Here is a 16,241-nt window from a genome sequence, read left to right on the forward strand (position 1 = left end):
AGCGTAAAAATATTAAAACCAATAAAGTGCAAAAGAAAGGTGCGCATGGGGACCCGAAAGAAAAGACAAGGGATCTCTCTTGAAAAATTGCCAAACCAAGAAGCCTTGCTAGGTGAAACATTGTCAAAGGTCTTTGCATTTCCTTGGTTCCAAATATCCGAAACAGCAGCAGCAGCAGCAGCTTAGGGGTTTGAAGAAGAAAGTCATGTTAAAGTTGCCAAAATTGGTCTTGAGATGAATGAAACAACGAGAACACAGGGCATCTGGATCCTACACACAGTTTCTTATATGATTCCACAAATGACACTCAACTAGTCTATGACGATGAACTAGCTCGGATCAATCATCACATGTGGATAGCGAAATTCGATCATACCCATTATCTAAAACATGATTTCAGAACTCACATTACATAGCGTTTTCAAAGAACTAGCTCATAATCCATCATGCAAATGACACTAGTCAGATTAACCATCACATGTGGATTATAGCAAAATTCGACCACACATCCACACCCATTGTCTAAAAACATGCCCCTGTGTCGTTAAACGCCAGCGTCTCCAAAGCAATCTTGTCTCCACACATTAATTCGGCACTGACCAAGGGTTGCAGGTCCCCCAAACAAAACAAGGTCTAGTTTACCATAGATCAGCGATGCTCGATGCTGATTTTCACATCACCGACAATCAGCTGCAACGCCTGCACCAACGAGCTAACCCTTGGATCATGTTCATGGCAGCAGATTTTGACCCTCTCGATGCAAGGGTGGCTGCCTGAGCCCGACGGCAGTGCTCCCCTTGTTGACGACAGAGCAGGTTCAGAATCCTTGCACGTACTAAATTCCTCCTGCATAATCGCAACATATTATTGGTCAGAGGTTCTCTACCCTAGCAGATCAACTGGTGTATAACTGTATATACCATTGTTTTTAAGGCGTCCTGCCTTGGACGCTTAGGCGGTAAGGCGCCCGGGCAGCGCCTTACAAATATGCCCGCCTTAGGCGCTAGAGCGGGTGGTGCTCGCCTTAGGTCGCCTTACCGCCTTAAAAACAATGGTATATACATAGTTTTGAGTAAGTATACCTTTGTGAGCTTAAGTTTTAGCTCCTTCAGCTTGCACGAGCGCTGGAGGATGCGAAGCAGCGGGTAGAAGTCAGCAGCCATGCACCACTCACCCAGCACCAGGCTTGTCAGGTTGCTGAACATCGGGCATGTCCTCAAACTTCTCTCAAATGAGACCTTCATATTCATCAGAGGTAAAATCAAAATGATCAAAGACAGTGAGTTAAATAGTTTGATTATTCGATCTTTCCATGCTAGCCTGTTAAAATAATACTAGCACACAAGACAGAAACAAGTAAGCTCAAAACGCGAAGATCCTCTGAATTTAAATCCGAGAAGCAACTATATAACAAAATCTAACTAGGGAAGCAAATATATTCATCTAGGCTTGTATGGATATGATGAAAAGAAGAACTAGTTTGTACCTCAGGTAATGGTGCATGCAACTCCAAGGTGGTGGCATGTGAGAGGCCATCAAGTAGACGATGATCCGTTATTGTGTTTCGCTTATAATAATGAAACCTAGATGTCAGACTAACCGAGGCTGTTACTAGAGAAGACAGATCCCTAGTTACTATAGCACCAGGATCACAGCTTGGGTCAATGATAGAGACATGGGTAAGGTTGCTAGCACAAATCACGAGATCATCAAAGATATGGCAACCAATGATACGTAGAGCCTTGAGTGACCTCGATGATATCTCCTTCAGGTCCCACAAACCACAATGCTCCAGCTCTAAATGCTCAAGCACTGGGCAGTCACAGTTCAGTGGCCTAAAGAACCCATATCTCAACAAGTTATATTGGAGCCTGACTGTTTTGAGGTGCTGTGAAGGAAACATGGCTGTGCCATCCAAAAGGACAAATCCAGAAACATGAAGGAGACGAGCTTTGTGCACGATGGCATGACGAATCCACTCATAACACATGGTCCTATCAGCAACATGGTGCACAGAGATCCAGGCTTCATCCAAGGAAGTAGAGCCGTCGCGCAAGAGCAGCAGGCGGTCCCCGAATTTCTTCAGCTTGCCGTCATCCATAAAGTCCTGGTCGTCGATGCGGATGTATGGCGTAGAGGACCAGAGATTACGCCACCTCCGCGAGAGCAGACTTGTGCGCACGGCCTCCGGCATGGGCAGGAAGGACATCACACAGTGTAGCAGCTCGTCTGGAAGGCTGCTGAGCCTGTCGACACCATCACTGGTGCCTCGCGCCCTCTTGGAACTGCAGGGGATTGAAGCTAGCTCTGACATTTCATCAAACAGCCGGCTGCATGTATCCAGCAGGGCAATAAATCAATAGTCAAAATAACAGATAAACACTCCGCAGAGACATCTTAGAAGTTACAAATACAGAGAGATGACCCCTTTCCATTCATGGGACGATTTATCCAAAGAAATGATATGAATACCACGTATGTACAAGGTCGTCACATTTAGTTTGCGGGCTAAAAAATCATGAATAATCCTTAAAACAGTACAAGGAATTCTATGAATCTTTTCATACACAAATTATTAAAACAGACTTGCCCACCAGTTCAGAGTAGACTCCAGAAATAAGATGACAACCTTAACAAAATTAACCTCGTACAGCGATTATTGGACACCAAACTAAGAAACTCAGTTTGGTTACACTTACATCCATTTCCAGAAAAAAAGAAGGAAAGACAAAAGGAGAGAAAGAAGAATGGAAAATACATATACGGTGGTTAGAAAACGTTATCCTTGATGTTGATGAGCAGCAGGAGGATAAAAAAATGGTGCTCTACACACAAAGCATGGTAATTATAGTTTGCAACCAAGCATAAGATTCTAACAACTCTGAGAAAAGAGTACGGTCCACTTCACTGAATGGTACAGGGAATTCGTGATCCCCAAATGAGCTCTTTTTCTCAGCTATCAGTAAAAACAATAGTTGTCGATCCCCAACACGAAGGATGCCTGCGTATGCACCAACCTATGGAATTCGTTCATAGACAAGCAGTAGACCCAGGTCAATATATCTATGGAACTACTGCGTGTATGTATATTCTACACATTTGGAGACTTGGAAGATTATATGCAGCTGCAGCAGCAGCAGCAACATAGCATCCAGTCCCAACAAAATCGATCGGAACCATCCCTGTGATCTGCAAACGCGCGGTGATATATAGCAACATAGGGCTTTGACCGATGGAATCATCCGAAGCACGTACGTACGCATATGTACTGGGATTTACTTACAGTTGGGTGGGGAAAAGAAATCAGTTTTGTGCTAGGGTTTCGCCCTGGGATCGATCTCCGTATTGCGAGAAAGAAATTAACGAGCTGGAGGAATGGCGCGCTGACCTCGCAGTAGCCGGTAGCTATGTGGTAGGGCGTCCTGCCTCCTGGTCGCCGGCGGCGGCGGCGGCGGCGACGCAGCCGTGCGAAGCAACCGGCGGCGTCTCACTCTCTCACCCTGTGCCTGTGCGTGCGACGGCTGGCTGAACTGCTGGGTCGGCTTGTCTTATTTTTCCTGCCGAGCAACTGGGCCGACTGCTTTCTGTTGACATAGTTAGGCCCGGTGTGGCCGCAGACCCAGGTCCAATATGGATGGAGAGCAGCTAATTGAGGAGTACTTCTTCAGAGCCCTCAATGGTTATTTGGGGTGTGCTACTTGCACGGCGACTATTTATCGCTTCAAGCGAGGCGAGAGGGGAACTCTGGCTCGCCGAAGGTTTTCCTCTACCTGCGTCGTATTGGACCGGCCCACTGGCGCGTGCGTAGGGATTAAAAATACAGGAGAGGAAATGGGAGAACCAGGGTTCGATCCCTGGTCTCCATGCTGCTAGCCAATCCTTCTAGGTCCCTCTCGTGGTAAGTTGTAGGGCGCGTCCTATTTGAGGCTATTCGAGCCCTTTTTTCTGTTTTCTTTTATTTTTTTTCTTCTTCATATTTTTCTTTCTTACTTGCATTTTGTTTTTTTGTTTCTTTTCTTGCATTTTGTTTCTTCTCCAATTTTTGTTTGGTTTTTTTTCTTCAACAATATTGGTTGGTTTTCTTTTTTCTTCTTCATTTTCTCTTTTTCTTTTCTTTTTTTATGTTTGTTTTCGTTTTCACTTTACATTTTCGTATGTGTTAATTTTTTTAATGAGTGATCAACATTTTTTGTATACACGTTCAACATTATCAGAACGCTTATTCAATATTTTTTAAATACTTGTTCAATATTTTAATACTTATTTTAACATTTATTAAATACTTGTTCAATATTTTAATACTTATTTCAACATTTTTTAAATACTTGTTCAATGTTTTTCTACTACTCGTTCAACATTATTTAATATTTATTTGACATTTTTCAAATACTTGTTCAATATTTTCAATACTTATTCACCATTTTCAATACTTGTTCAACATTTTTCAAATACTTGTTCAACATCTCAATACTCATTTAAAAAAATGCAAATACTTGTTCAATATTTTTAATACTTATTCAACATTTTCAAATACTTGTTTATCATTTTTCATATACTCGTTCAATATTTTTGATACTTATTCAACATTTTTCAAAAACTTGCTCAATATTTTTGTAAAGTATAAAAATAAAGCAAAATACAAGAACAAAAAAACAGAAAAAAGCTAGAAGTGAAAAAAGAACAAAAATAATAGGCCATGGCCGCCCGGAGGGCTGCACCGGCCCATATGGGACTCCCCCCGACGCGAGGGTTCGCCCTCGTCTCGCGTAACGCGAGGAATAGGCGCATCCAACTACTTGGCACGCTCTCAGCCGCTGGCATGTATCGCGCTCTAGGCGCTCCTTTTGGATTTTACTTTTTTTTTATTCTTTTGTACGCATTTTCAGCTTGTAGATGATTTTTTTGGGTTTTTTTGTTTCCCCCGATTTTTCTTAGGATTTGGACAAAAAAGAAGAAACTTTGCACGAGAAAACATGTTTTCTTTTTTCCTTCCATGAGAGGCACATATTTACTTCTCGTGGAGACATGGATTTGCTTTCGCGAGCGTGCCTCTCGGAAAGGAAAAAAAGAAAGTGTTTTTTTGTTTCGTTCCGCGAGAGTTACGGATTTACTCTTCGTGGAGGCACGGATTTGCTTCCGTGAAAGACACAGGCATGACTCTCGGAAAGGGAAAAAACGTGTTTTTTTCGTTCTACGAGACGCACGGATTTACTTCCCTGTCCCTGATCTTGATTGTACACATTTGCGTGTATGATTAGTGTACGATTGAATCGGGGACATCACAACTACCATGGCCACCGGCCACCGTTTGCCATCCGCTGGTGCCCACAAGGACCGTCGTCCTCATCTCCGTCGTCTGAGTCAATGGATCGGAGCCAGGGAGCTCCATCGCAGTCGTCTGCGTCGTCTTCCCCAACCTCGGCGACCGCATGCCATCACCCGATCTACCGCCGACGCTGCACCCTCGCCCTCGTAGGGACCTCCTCGAGCTTCACTGTGAGATCGCGCACCTCCCTCCCTTCCCGTTTCTCCACGCACCCGCCTCTGTGTGGCCCCACGTGCTGCCGCTTCCACCTGCTTTGGTTGCTGCTAGTCTGCTGCTTCTGCTGGCTGTCGGCGCTACCTCGAGCTGCCCCTAGATATGGTCGCCGGCGCCTCCGCATCTCGTTCTGGCCCCAGGCCGCGCTCGCAGCCGCCTGCTGTCGTGGTGCCCCTGCTGCTACTTCCTGCCGCCCCTCGCCGTGCTCACCGCGGCCGCCGTCCTCGTACTGCGGCTGCTGGGGCCCCCGGCTGCGCCGCCCGCGCCCTCCAGTGCACCTCCGCCCATGCGAGCCCGTGCATTGTTGCTCCCTCGCCGCGCGCCCTTGACTGCCTGCGGATGTCGCCGCGCTTGCTGCCGCCTGTTGCCGCCACTTCTGCTGCCGACAGCCGCTGCAGCCACTCACGCCCGGGCCCCGCCCCGCCCCGCCGCTTGCCAGCCGCGCGCTGGCCACACACGACCGCGCCCTGCTCCTTCGCTCCTCTATTGGTGCTCGCGCGCATGCGCAATTTCCCCTAAGGCCGACTTGTGCCACTGACCACGGGGTCCCACCCCTCTGATTACCCCTGATGGATTAATGAACTACTCAATTAAGTAAAATTGTCAATGACATGTAGGCCCTAGCTAATTAAATAAAATATGTAGCTGTTAATTTGATATGAGACACTAACAACTGGGTCCCATGTGTCGTGTTGACCAGTCAACGGTCAACATTGACTGCTGAATAGGCAGCTGACCAGTCAACTGGGTCCTAACAGTCAGTCCTGGGTGCACTTGGGTGCACTGCACCGGGTGCACTTAGAAATTCATTTAAACTTTAGAAATTCATAGAAATTAAATCGCAAGTCAGATGAAAATAATTTATATATGAAAAATGATCAGACAAATATAAAAAATCCGATTATACCATCCACATACCCGCCACACCCTTCTAACATAACAAACATTAAACTTTTGCTACCAAATCAATGTACCGGATAATACCTGGGATATTTTCCGTCTTCTTTTAAAATGCTTAGGGTTGCATTAGAGCATGTCACCCACACATCTTGCCATGCCATTGCATCTGTGTTGCACTGTTTGCTCTGTTATTTATTGTTTCCCCCTCCATTACCTCCTTTCCGGTAGACTCCGAGACCGTCGATGATCCGGTTATCGTCTACTTCGTTGAGAATCCGTTTTTGTCTGCAGAGCCTCCAAGCAAGCAAAACCCCCTTGATCATTCCTATATCGCCCATTCTCTCTCTCTCTCTCTCATGCTTGCATTAAATTTTGCTACTGTTGTTCGATAGCTCCCATTCTAATGCATAGCCTGCTTTTGTAACCTGCTATTGTACTTTACCTGTTATCGTATATGCTTAGTGTAGGTTGCTTAATGATCCATCAGTGACCCCTCACCTTGTCCCTGTTGCCCCCGCTTTATTACCGGATGTCTCGATCAAGGTGATCAATGTACAGAGACCGACACATCACGGACACTTCCCTTTAGTTGTACGACTCTGCAGAGCTACTATCGAGTTCCGAGGGTGATACCTCATAACACACTCCTGATGGTATCTCTGTAGTGTAGCTAATTGGTCATGGATTACTGAGGGTTATTCCTCCTTCACCAGTCTCGATGATGAAAGGATCGATATAGTTGACTAGAGGGGGGGGGGGGGGGGTGAATAGGCAACTAACAAATTTTTAGCTTTTCTTTACCAAATTAAACTTTGCATCAAAGTAGGTTGTCTAGATATGCAACTAGGTGAGCAACCTATATGATGCAACAACAACAAGCACACAAGCAAGCAAGCGATACAACACAATATAAGCTTGCACAAGTAAAGGTAAGAGATAACCAAAAGTGGAGCCGGTGGAGACGAGGATGTGTTACCGAAGTTCCTTTACCTTTGAGAGGAAGTACGTCTCTGTTGGAGCGGTGTGGAGGCACAATGCTCCCCAAGAAGCCACTAGGGCCACCGTATTCCCCTCACGCCATCACACAATGCGAGATGCCGTGATTCCACTATTGGTGCCCTTGGAGGCGGCGACCGAACCTTTACAAACAAGGTTGGGGAAATCTCCACAACTCAATTGGAGGCTCCCAACGATACCACGAAGCTTCACCACAATGGAATGTGGCTCCGAGGTGACCTCAACCGTCTAGGGTGCTCAAACACCCAAGAGTAACAAGATCCGCAAGGGATTAGTGGGGGGAATCAAATTTCTCTTGGTGGAAGTGTAGATCCGGGCCTTCTCAACCAATCCCTAAAGAATCAACAAGTTTGATTGGCTAGGGAGAGAGATCGGGCGAAAATGAGCTTTGGAGCAACAATGGAGCTTGGGGAAAAGAGGTGGGTCAACTTGGAGAAGAAGACCTCCTTTTATAGTGGGGGAACCAATCCAACCGTTACCCCCCTCTTCAGCCCGTACAGAGCGGTACTACCGCTAGTCGTAGTGGTACTACCGTGACCACCAGCGGTACTACCGCATAGACTAAGAGTAGAAGAAGCAGAGGGAGAACGGGAGAGAGAGGGCGTATGGGCGGCATTAGTAGCGGTGGTAGCCGCGGTACTACCGCTTATGGGCGGTACTACCGCTGCCACTGCCGCTACTACTGCCGCACAACCCGACACGAGAAAATGCATCCTCGAATCGAGGCGGTAGCGTTGCCGAACCAGGAAGATACCGACGATCGAATCTCGGGCAAGTAACATACCGATGACAAAGGGAATAACGTATGTTGTCATTGCGGTTTGACCGACAAAGATCTTCGTAGAATGTGTAGGAACCAATATGAGCATCCAGGTTCCGTTGTTGGTTATTGACCAGAGATGTGTCTCGGTCATGTCTACATAGTTCTCGAACCCGTAGGGTCCGCACGCTTAACGTTCGATGATGATTTGTATTATGTGTTATGTGTTTTGGTGACCGAAGATTGTTCGGAGTCCCGGATGAGATCACAGACATGACGAGGAGTCTCGAAATGGTCGACAGGTAAAGATTGATATATTGGACGATGATATTCGGACACCGGAATGGTTCCGGATCGTTTCGGGTATTTTTCGGAGTACCGGGAGGTTACCGGAACCCCCTGGGGAAAGTAATGGGCCTACATGGGCCATAGGGGAGAGGGGAGGCAGCCCACAAGGGGTAGCCGCTCCCCCTGATACGTCTCCAACGTATCTATAATTTTTGATTGTTCCATGCTGTTATTGTTGGGAATCGTAGCATAATTTTAAAATTTTCCTACGCTCACCAAGATGCATCTATGGAGTATACTAGCAACGAGGGGAAAGGAGTGCATCTACATACCCTTGTAGATCGCGAGCGGAAGCGTTCCAATGAACGTGGATGACGGAGTCGTACTCGCCGTGATTCAAATCACCGATGACCGAGTGCCGAACGGACGACACCTCCGCGTTCAACACACGTACGGTGCAGCGACGTCTCCTCCTTCTTGATCCAGCAAGGGGGAAGGAGAGGTTGATGGAGATCCAGCAGCACAACGGCGTGGTGGTGGATGTAGCGGGATGCCGGCAGGGCTTCGCCGAGCTTCTACGAGAGAGAGAGGTGTAGCAGGGGAGGAGGGAGGCGCCCAAGGCTGTGATCTTTCTGCCCTCCCTCCCCCCGTTTATATAGGCCCCCTAGGAAGGGGGGGGGGCGCCGGCCAAACCCATCTAAGGTGGGGGGCGGCGGCCAAGGGGGTGCCTTGCCCCCCAAGGCAAGTGGGAAGCCCCCCCACCCTAGGGTTTCCAACCCTAGGCGCATGGGGGGAGGCCCATGGGGGGGCGCCCAGCCCACTAGGAGCTGGTTCCCTTCCCACTTCAGCCCACGGGGCCCTCCGGGATAGGTGGCCCCACCCGGTGGACCCCTGGGACCCTTCCGGTGGTCCCGGTACAATACCGGTAACCCCCGAAACTTTCCCGGTGGCCGAAACTTGACTTCCTATATATAATTCTTTACCTCTGGACCATTCTGGAACTCCTCGTGACGTCCAGGATCTCATACGGGACTCCGAACAACTTTCGGGTTTCCGCATACACATATCTCTACAACCCTAGCGTCACCGAACCTTAAGTGTGTAGACCCTACGGGTTCGGGAGACATGCAGACATGACCGAGACGCCTCTCCGGTCAATAACCAACAGCGGGATCTGGATACCCATGTTGGCTCCCACATGTTCCACGATGATCTCATCGGATGAACCACGATGTCGAGGATTCAATCAATCCCGTATACAATTCCCTTTGTCAATCGGTATGTTACTTGCCCGAGATTCGATCGTCGGTATCCCAATACCTTGTTCAATCTCGTTACCGGCAAGTCTCTTTACTCGTACCGCAATGCATGATCCCGTGACTAACGCCTTAGTCACATAGAGCTCATTATGATGATGCATTACCGAGTGGGCCCAGAGATACCTCTCCGTCACACGGAGTGACAAATCCCAGTCTCGATCCGTGCCAACCCAACAGACACTTTCGGAGATACCCGCAATGCACCTTTATAGTCACCCAGTTACGTTGTGACGTTTGGCACACCCAAAGTACTCCTACGGTATCCGGGAGTTGCACGATCTCATGGTCTAAGGAAAAGATACTTGACATTGGAAAAGCTCTAGCAAACGAAACTACACGATCTTTTATGCTATGCTTAAGATTGGGTCTTGTCCATCACATCATTCTCCTAATGATGTGATCCCGTTATCAATGACATCCAATGTCCATAGTCAGGAAACCATGACTATCGGTTGATCAATGAGCTAGTCAACTAGTGGCTTACTAGGGACAAGTTGTGGTCTATATATTCACACATGTATTACGATTTCCGGATAACACAATTATAGCATGAATAATAGACAATTACCATGAACAAAGAAATATAATAATAACCATTTATTATTGCCTCTAGGGCATATTTCCAACAGTCTCCCACTTGCACTAGAGTCAATAATCTAGTTACATTGTGATGAATCGAACACCCATTGCGTCCTGGTGTTGATCATGTTTTGCCCTAGGGAGAGGTTTAGTCAACGGATCTGCTACATTCAGGTACGTATGTACTTTACAAATATCTATGTCTCCATTTTGAACACTTTCACGAATGGAGTTGAAGCGACGCTTGATATGCCTGGTCTTCCTGTGAAACCTGGGCTCCTTCGCAAGGGCAATAGCTCTAGTGTTGTCACAGAAGAGTGCCATCGGGCCCGACGCATTGGGAATCACCCCTAGGTCGGTAATGAACTCCTTCATCCAGACTGCTTCCTGTGCTGCCTCCGAGGCTGCCATGTACTCCGCTTCACATGTGGATCCCGCCACGACGCTTTGCTTGCAACTGCACCAGCTTACTGCTCCTCCATTCAAAATATACACGTATCCGGTTTGTGACTTCGAGTCATCCAGATCTGTGTCGAAGCTAGCGTCGACGTAACCCTTTACGACGAGCTCTTCGTCACCTCCATAAACGAGAAACATATCCTTAGTCCTTTTCAGGTACTTCAGGATATTCTTGACCGCTGTCCAGTGTTCCATGCCGGGATTACTTTGGTACCTTCCTACCAAACTTACGGCAAGGTTTACATCAGGTCTGGTACACAACATGGCATACATAATAGACCCTATGGCCGAGGCATAGGGGATGACACTCATCTTTTCTATATCTTCTGCCGTGGTCGGGCATTGAGCCGTGCTCAATTGCACACCTTGCAATACAGGCAAGAACCCCTTCTTGGACTGATCCATATTGAACTTCTTCAATATCTTGTCAAGGTATGTACTCTGTGAAAGACCAATGAGGCGTCTTGATCTATCTCTATAGATCTTGATGCCTAATATATAAGCAGCTTCTCCAAGGTCCTTCATTGAAAAACACTTATTCAAATAGGCCTTTATACTTTCCAAGAATTCTATATCATTTCCCATCAATAGTATGTCATCCACATATAATATGAGAAATGCTACAGAGCTCCCACTCACTTTCTTGTAAACACAGGCTTCTCCATAAGTCTGTGTAAACCCAAACGCTTTGATCATCTCATCAAAGCGAATGTTCCAACTCCGAGATGCTTGCACCAGCCCATAGATTGAGCGCTGGAGCTTGCATACTTTGTTAGCATTCTTAGGATCGACAAAACCTTCCGGCTGCATCATATACAACTCTTCCTTAAGGAAGCCGTTAAGGAATGCCGTTTTGACGTCCATCTGCCATATCTCATAATCATAGTATGCGGCAATTGCTAACATGATTCGGACGGACTTCAGCTTCGCTATGGGTGAGAAAGTCTCATCGTAGTCAACCCCTTGAACTTGTCGATAACCCTTAGCGACAAGTCGAGCTTTGTAGATGGTCACTTTACCATCCGCGTCCGTCTTCTTCTTAAAGATCCATTTGTTTTCTATGGCTCGCCGATCATCGGGCAAGTCAGTCAAAGTCCATACTTCGTTTTCATACATGGATCCTATCTCAGATTTCATGGCTTCTAGCCATTTGTCGGAATCCGGGCCCGCCATCGCTTCTTCATAGTTCGAAGGTTCACCGTTGTCTAACAACATGATTTCCAGGACAGGGTTGCCGTACCACTCTGGTGCGGAACGTGTCCTTGTGGACCTACGAAGTTCAGTAGTAACTTGATCCGAAGCTTCATGATCATCATCATTAACTTCCTCCCCAGTCGGTGTAGGCACCACAGGAACATTTTCCCGCGCTGCGCCACTTTCCGGTTCGGAAGGGGTGACTATCACCTCATCAAGTTCCACTTTCCTCCCACTCAATTCTTTCGAGAGAAACTCCTTCTCTAGAAAGGACCCGTTCTTGGCAACGAAGATCTTGCCTTCGGATCTGAGGTCGAAGGTATACCCAATAGTTTCTTTAGGGTATCCTATGAAGACGCATTTTTCCGACTTGGGTTCGAGCTTTTCAGGTTGAAGTTTCTTGACATAAGCATCGCATCCCCAAACTTTTAGAAACAACAGCTTAGGTTTCTTTCCAAACCATAATTCATACGGTGTCGTCTCAACGGATTTCGACGGAGCCCTATTTAAAGTGAATGCGGCAGTCTCTAAAGCATAGCCCCAAAATGAGAGCGGTAAATCGGTAAGAGACATCACAGATCGCACCATATCCAATAGAGTGCAATTACGACGTTCAGACACACCGTTTCTCTGAGGTGTTCCAGGCGGCGTGAGTTGTGAAACTATTCCACATTTCCTTAAGTGTGTACCAAACTCGTGACTTAAATATTCTCCACCACGATCTGATCGTAAGAATTTTATTTTCCTGTCATGTTGATTCTCAACCTCACTCTGAAATTCCTTGAACTTTTCAAAGGTTTCAGACTTGTGTTTCATTAAGTAGACATACCCATATCTACTTAAATCATCAGTGAGAGTGAGAACATAACGATATCCTCCGCGAGCCTCAACACTCATTGGACCGCACACATCGGTATGTATGATTTCCAATAAGTTGGTTGCTCGCTCCATTGTTCCGGAGAACGGAGTCTTGGTCATCTTACCCATGAGGCATGGTTCGCACGTGTCAAATGATTCGTAATCAAGAGACTCCAAAAGTCCATCTGCATGGAGCTTCTTCATGCGCTTGACACCAATGTGACCAAGGCGGCAGTGCCACAAGTATGTGGGACTATCGTTATCAACTTTACATCTTTTGGTATTCACACTATGAATATGTGTAACATCACGTTCGAGATTCATCAAGAATAAACCATTGACCAGCGGGGCATGACCATAAAACATATCTCTCAAATAAATAGAACAACCATTATTCTCGGATTTAAATGAGTAGCCATCTCGAATTAAACAAGATCCAGATACAATGTTCATGCTCAAAGGTGGCACTAGATAACAATTATTGAGGTTTAAAAGTAATCCCGTAGGTAGATGCAGAGGTAGCGTGCCGACGACGATCACATCGACCTTGGAACCATTCCCGACGCGCATCGTCACCTCGTCCTTCGCCAGTCTCTGTTTATTCCGTAGTTCCTGTTTTGAGTTACAAATATGAGCAACCGCACCGGTATCAAATACCCAGGAGCTACTACGAGTACTGGTAAGGTACACATCAATTACATGTATATCACATATACCTTTGGTGTTGCCGGCCTTCTTGTCCGCTAAGTATTTGGGGCAGTTCCGCTTCCAGTGACCACTTCCCTTGCAATAAAAGCACTCAGTCTCGGGCTTGGGTCCATTCCTTGGCTTCTTCCCGGTAACTGGCTTACCGGGCGCGGCAACTCCCTTGCCGTCCTTCTTGAAGTTCTTCTTACCCTTTCCCTTCTTGAACTTAGTGGTTTTATTCACCATTAACACTTGATGTTCTTTTCTGATCTCCACCTCCGCTGATTTCAGCATTGAATATATCTCAGGAATGGTCTTTTCCATCCCCTGCATATTGAAGTTCATCACAAAGCTCTTGTAGCTTGGTGGAAGCGACTGGAGGATTCTGTCAATGACCGCATCATCCGGGAGATTAACTCCCAGCTGAGTCAAGCGGTTGTGCAACCCAGACATTCTGAGTATGTGCTCACTTACAGAACTATTTTCCTCCATTTTACAGCTGCAGAACTTGTCGGAGACTTCATATCTCTCGACCCGGGCATGAGCTTGGAAAACTAATTTCAGCTCCTCGAACATCTCATATGCTCCATGTTTCTCAAAACGCTTTTGGAGACCCGGTTCTAAGCTGTAAAGCATGCCGCACTGAACGAGGGAGTAATCATCAGCATGCTGCTGCCAAGCGTTCATAACGTCTTGGTTCTCTGGGATTGGTGCATCACCTAGCGGTGCTTCTAAGACATAATCTTTCTTGGCTACTATGAGGATGATCCTCAGGTTCCGGACCCAGTCCGTATAGTTGCTGCCATCATCTTTCAGCTTGGTTTTCTCTAGGAACGCGTTGAAATTGAGGACAACGTTGGCCATTAGATCTACAAGACATAGTGTAAAGATTTTAGACTAAGTTCATGATAATTAAGTTCATCTAATCAAATTACACAATGAACTCCCACTCAGATAGACATCCCTCTAGTCATCTAAGTGAAACATGATCCGAGTTAACTAGGCCGTGTCGATCATCACGTGAGACGGACTAGTCAAGATCGGTGAACATCTCCATGTTGATCGTATCTTCTATACGACTCATGCTCGACCTTTCGGTCCTCTTTGTTCCGAGGCCATGTCTGTACATGCTAGGCTCGTCAAGTCAACCTAAGTGTATTGCGTGTGTTCCGAGGCCATGTCTGTACATGCTAGGCTCGTCAACACCCGTTGTATTCGAACGTTAGAATCTATCACACCCGATCATCACGTGGTGCTTCGAAACAACGAACCTTCGCAACGGTGCACAGTTAGGGTGAACACTTTCTTGAAATTATCATAAGGGATCGTCTTACTTACTACCGTCGTTCTAAGCAAATAAGATGCAAAACATGATAAACATCACATGCAATCAAATAGTGACATGATATGGCCAATATCATTATGCTCCTTTGATCTCCATCTTCGGGGCACCATGATCATCTTCGTCACCGGCATGACACCATGATCTCCATCATCATGATCTCCATCATTGTGTCTTCATGAAGTCGTCACGCCAATGATTACTTCTACTTCTATGGCTAACTGGTTTAGCAACAAAGTAAAGTAATTTACATGACGTTATTCAATGACACGCAGGTCATACAAAATAATAAAGACAACTCCTATGGCTCCTGCCGGTTGTCATACTCATCGACATGCAAGTCGTGATTCCTATTACAAGAATATGATCAATCTCATACATCACATATATTATTCATCACATCTTCTGGCCATATCACATCACATAACACATGCTGCAAAAACAAGTTAGACGTCCTCTAATTGTTGTTGCAAGTTTTTTTACGTGGTTTGTAGGTTTCTAGCAAGAACGTTTCTTACCTACGTATGACCACAACGTGATTTGCCAATTTCTATTTACCCTTCATAAGGACCCTTTTCATCGAATCCGTTCCGACTAAAGTAGGAGAGACAGACACCCGCTAGCCACCTTATGCATCTAGTGCATGTCAGTCGGTGGAACCTGTCTCACGTAAGCGTACGTGTAAGGTCGGTCCGGGCCGCTTCATCCTACAATGCCGCCGAAACAAGAAACGACTAGTAGCGGCAAGAAGAATTGGCAACATCAACGCCCACAACTTCTTTGTGTTCTACTCGTGCATAGTAACTACGCATAGGCCTGGCTCATGATGCCACTGTTGGGAATCGTAGCATAATTTTAAAATTTTCCTACGCTCACAAAGATGCATCTATGGAGTATACTAGCAACGAGGGGAAAGGAGTGCATCTACATACCCTTGTAGATCGCGAGCGGAAGCGTTCCAATGAACGTGGATGACGGAGTCGTACTCGCCGTGATTCAAATCACCGATGACCGAGTGCCGAACGGACGGCACCTCCGCGTTCAACAGACGTACGGTGCAACGACGTTTCCTCCTTCTTGATCCAGCAAGGGGGAAGGAGAGGTTGATGGAGATCCAGCAGCACAACGGCGTGGTGGTGGATGTAGCGGGATGCCGGCAGGGCTTCGCCGAGCTTCTACGAGAGAGAGAGGTGTAGTAGGGGAGGAGGGAGGCGCCCAAGGCTGTGATCTTTCTGCCCTCCCTCCCCCCTTTATATAGGCCCCCTGGGAAGGGGGGGCGCCGGCCAAACCCATCTAGGG

The 16,241-nt window shown here is 46.7% G+C and overlaps 1 protein-coding gene across 2 annotated transcripts; it reads right to left on the bottom strand.

Moving 5' to 3' along the window:
• Positions 1–353: 353 nt before the first annotated feature.
• On the bottom strand, positions 354–3,535 carry LOC109769217 (MEIOTIC F-BOX protein MOF). 2 transcript variants are annotated; one of them, XM_020327968.4, is made up of 4 exons: positions 3,389–3,535; positions 1,487–2,330; positions 1,083–1,238; positions 354–846 (listed from the first exon to the last, which is right to left on the bottom strand). In XM_020327968.4, the coding sequence occupies exons 2-4, from the start codon at positions 2,312–2,314 to the stop codon at positions 649–651; spliced, it is 1,182 nt and encodes a 393-aa protein (XP_020183557.1). In that variant the 5' UTR covers positions 2,315–2,330; positions 3,389–3,535; the 3' UTR covers positions 354–648. The 2 variants fall into 2 exon arrangements, with proteins under 2 accessions (XP_020183557.1, XP_020183560.1); XM_020327971.4 differs by having other exon boundaries at positions 1,487–2,285; positions 3,389–3,527.
• Between the last annotated feature and the right edge of the window lie 12,706 nt (positions 3,536–16,241).

The sequence above is a fragment of the Aegilops tauschii genome, chromosome 5 (genome assembly GCF_002575655.3).
Source record: "Aegilops tauschii subsp. strangulata cultivar AL8/78 chromosome 5, Aet v6.0, whole genome shotgun sequence".
NCBI lineage: Eukaryota > Viridiplantae > Streptophyta > Magnoliopsida > Poales > Poaceae > Aegilops > Aegilops tauschii.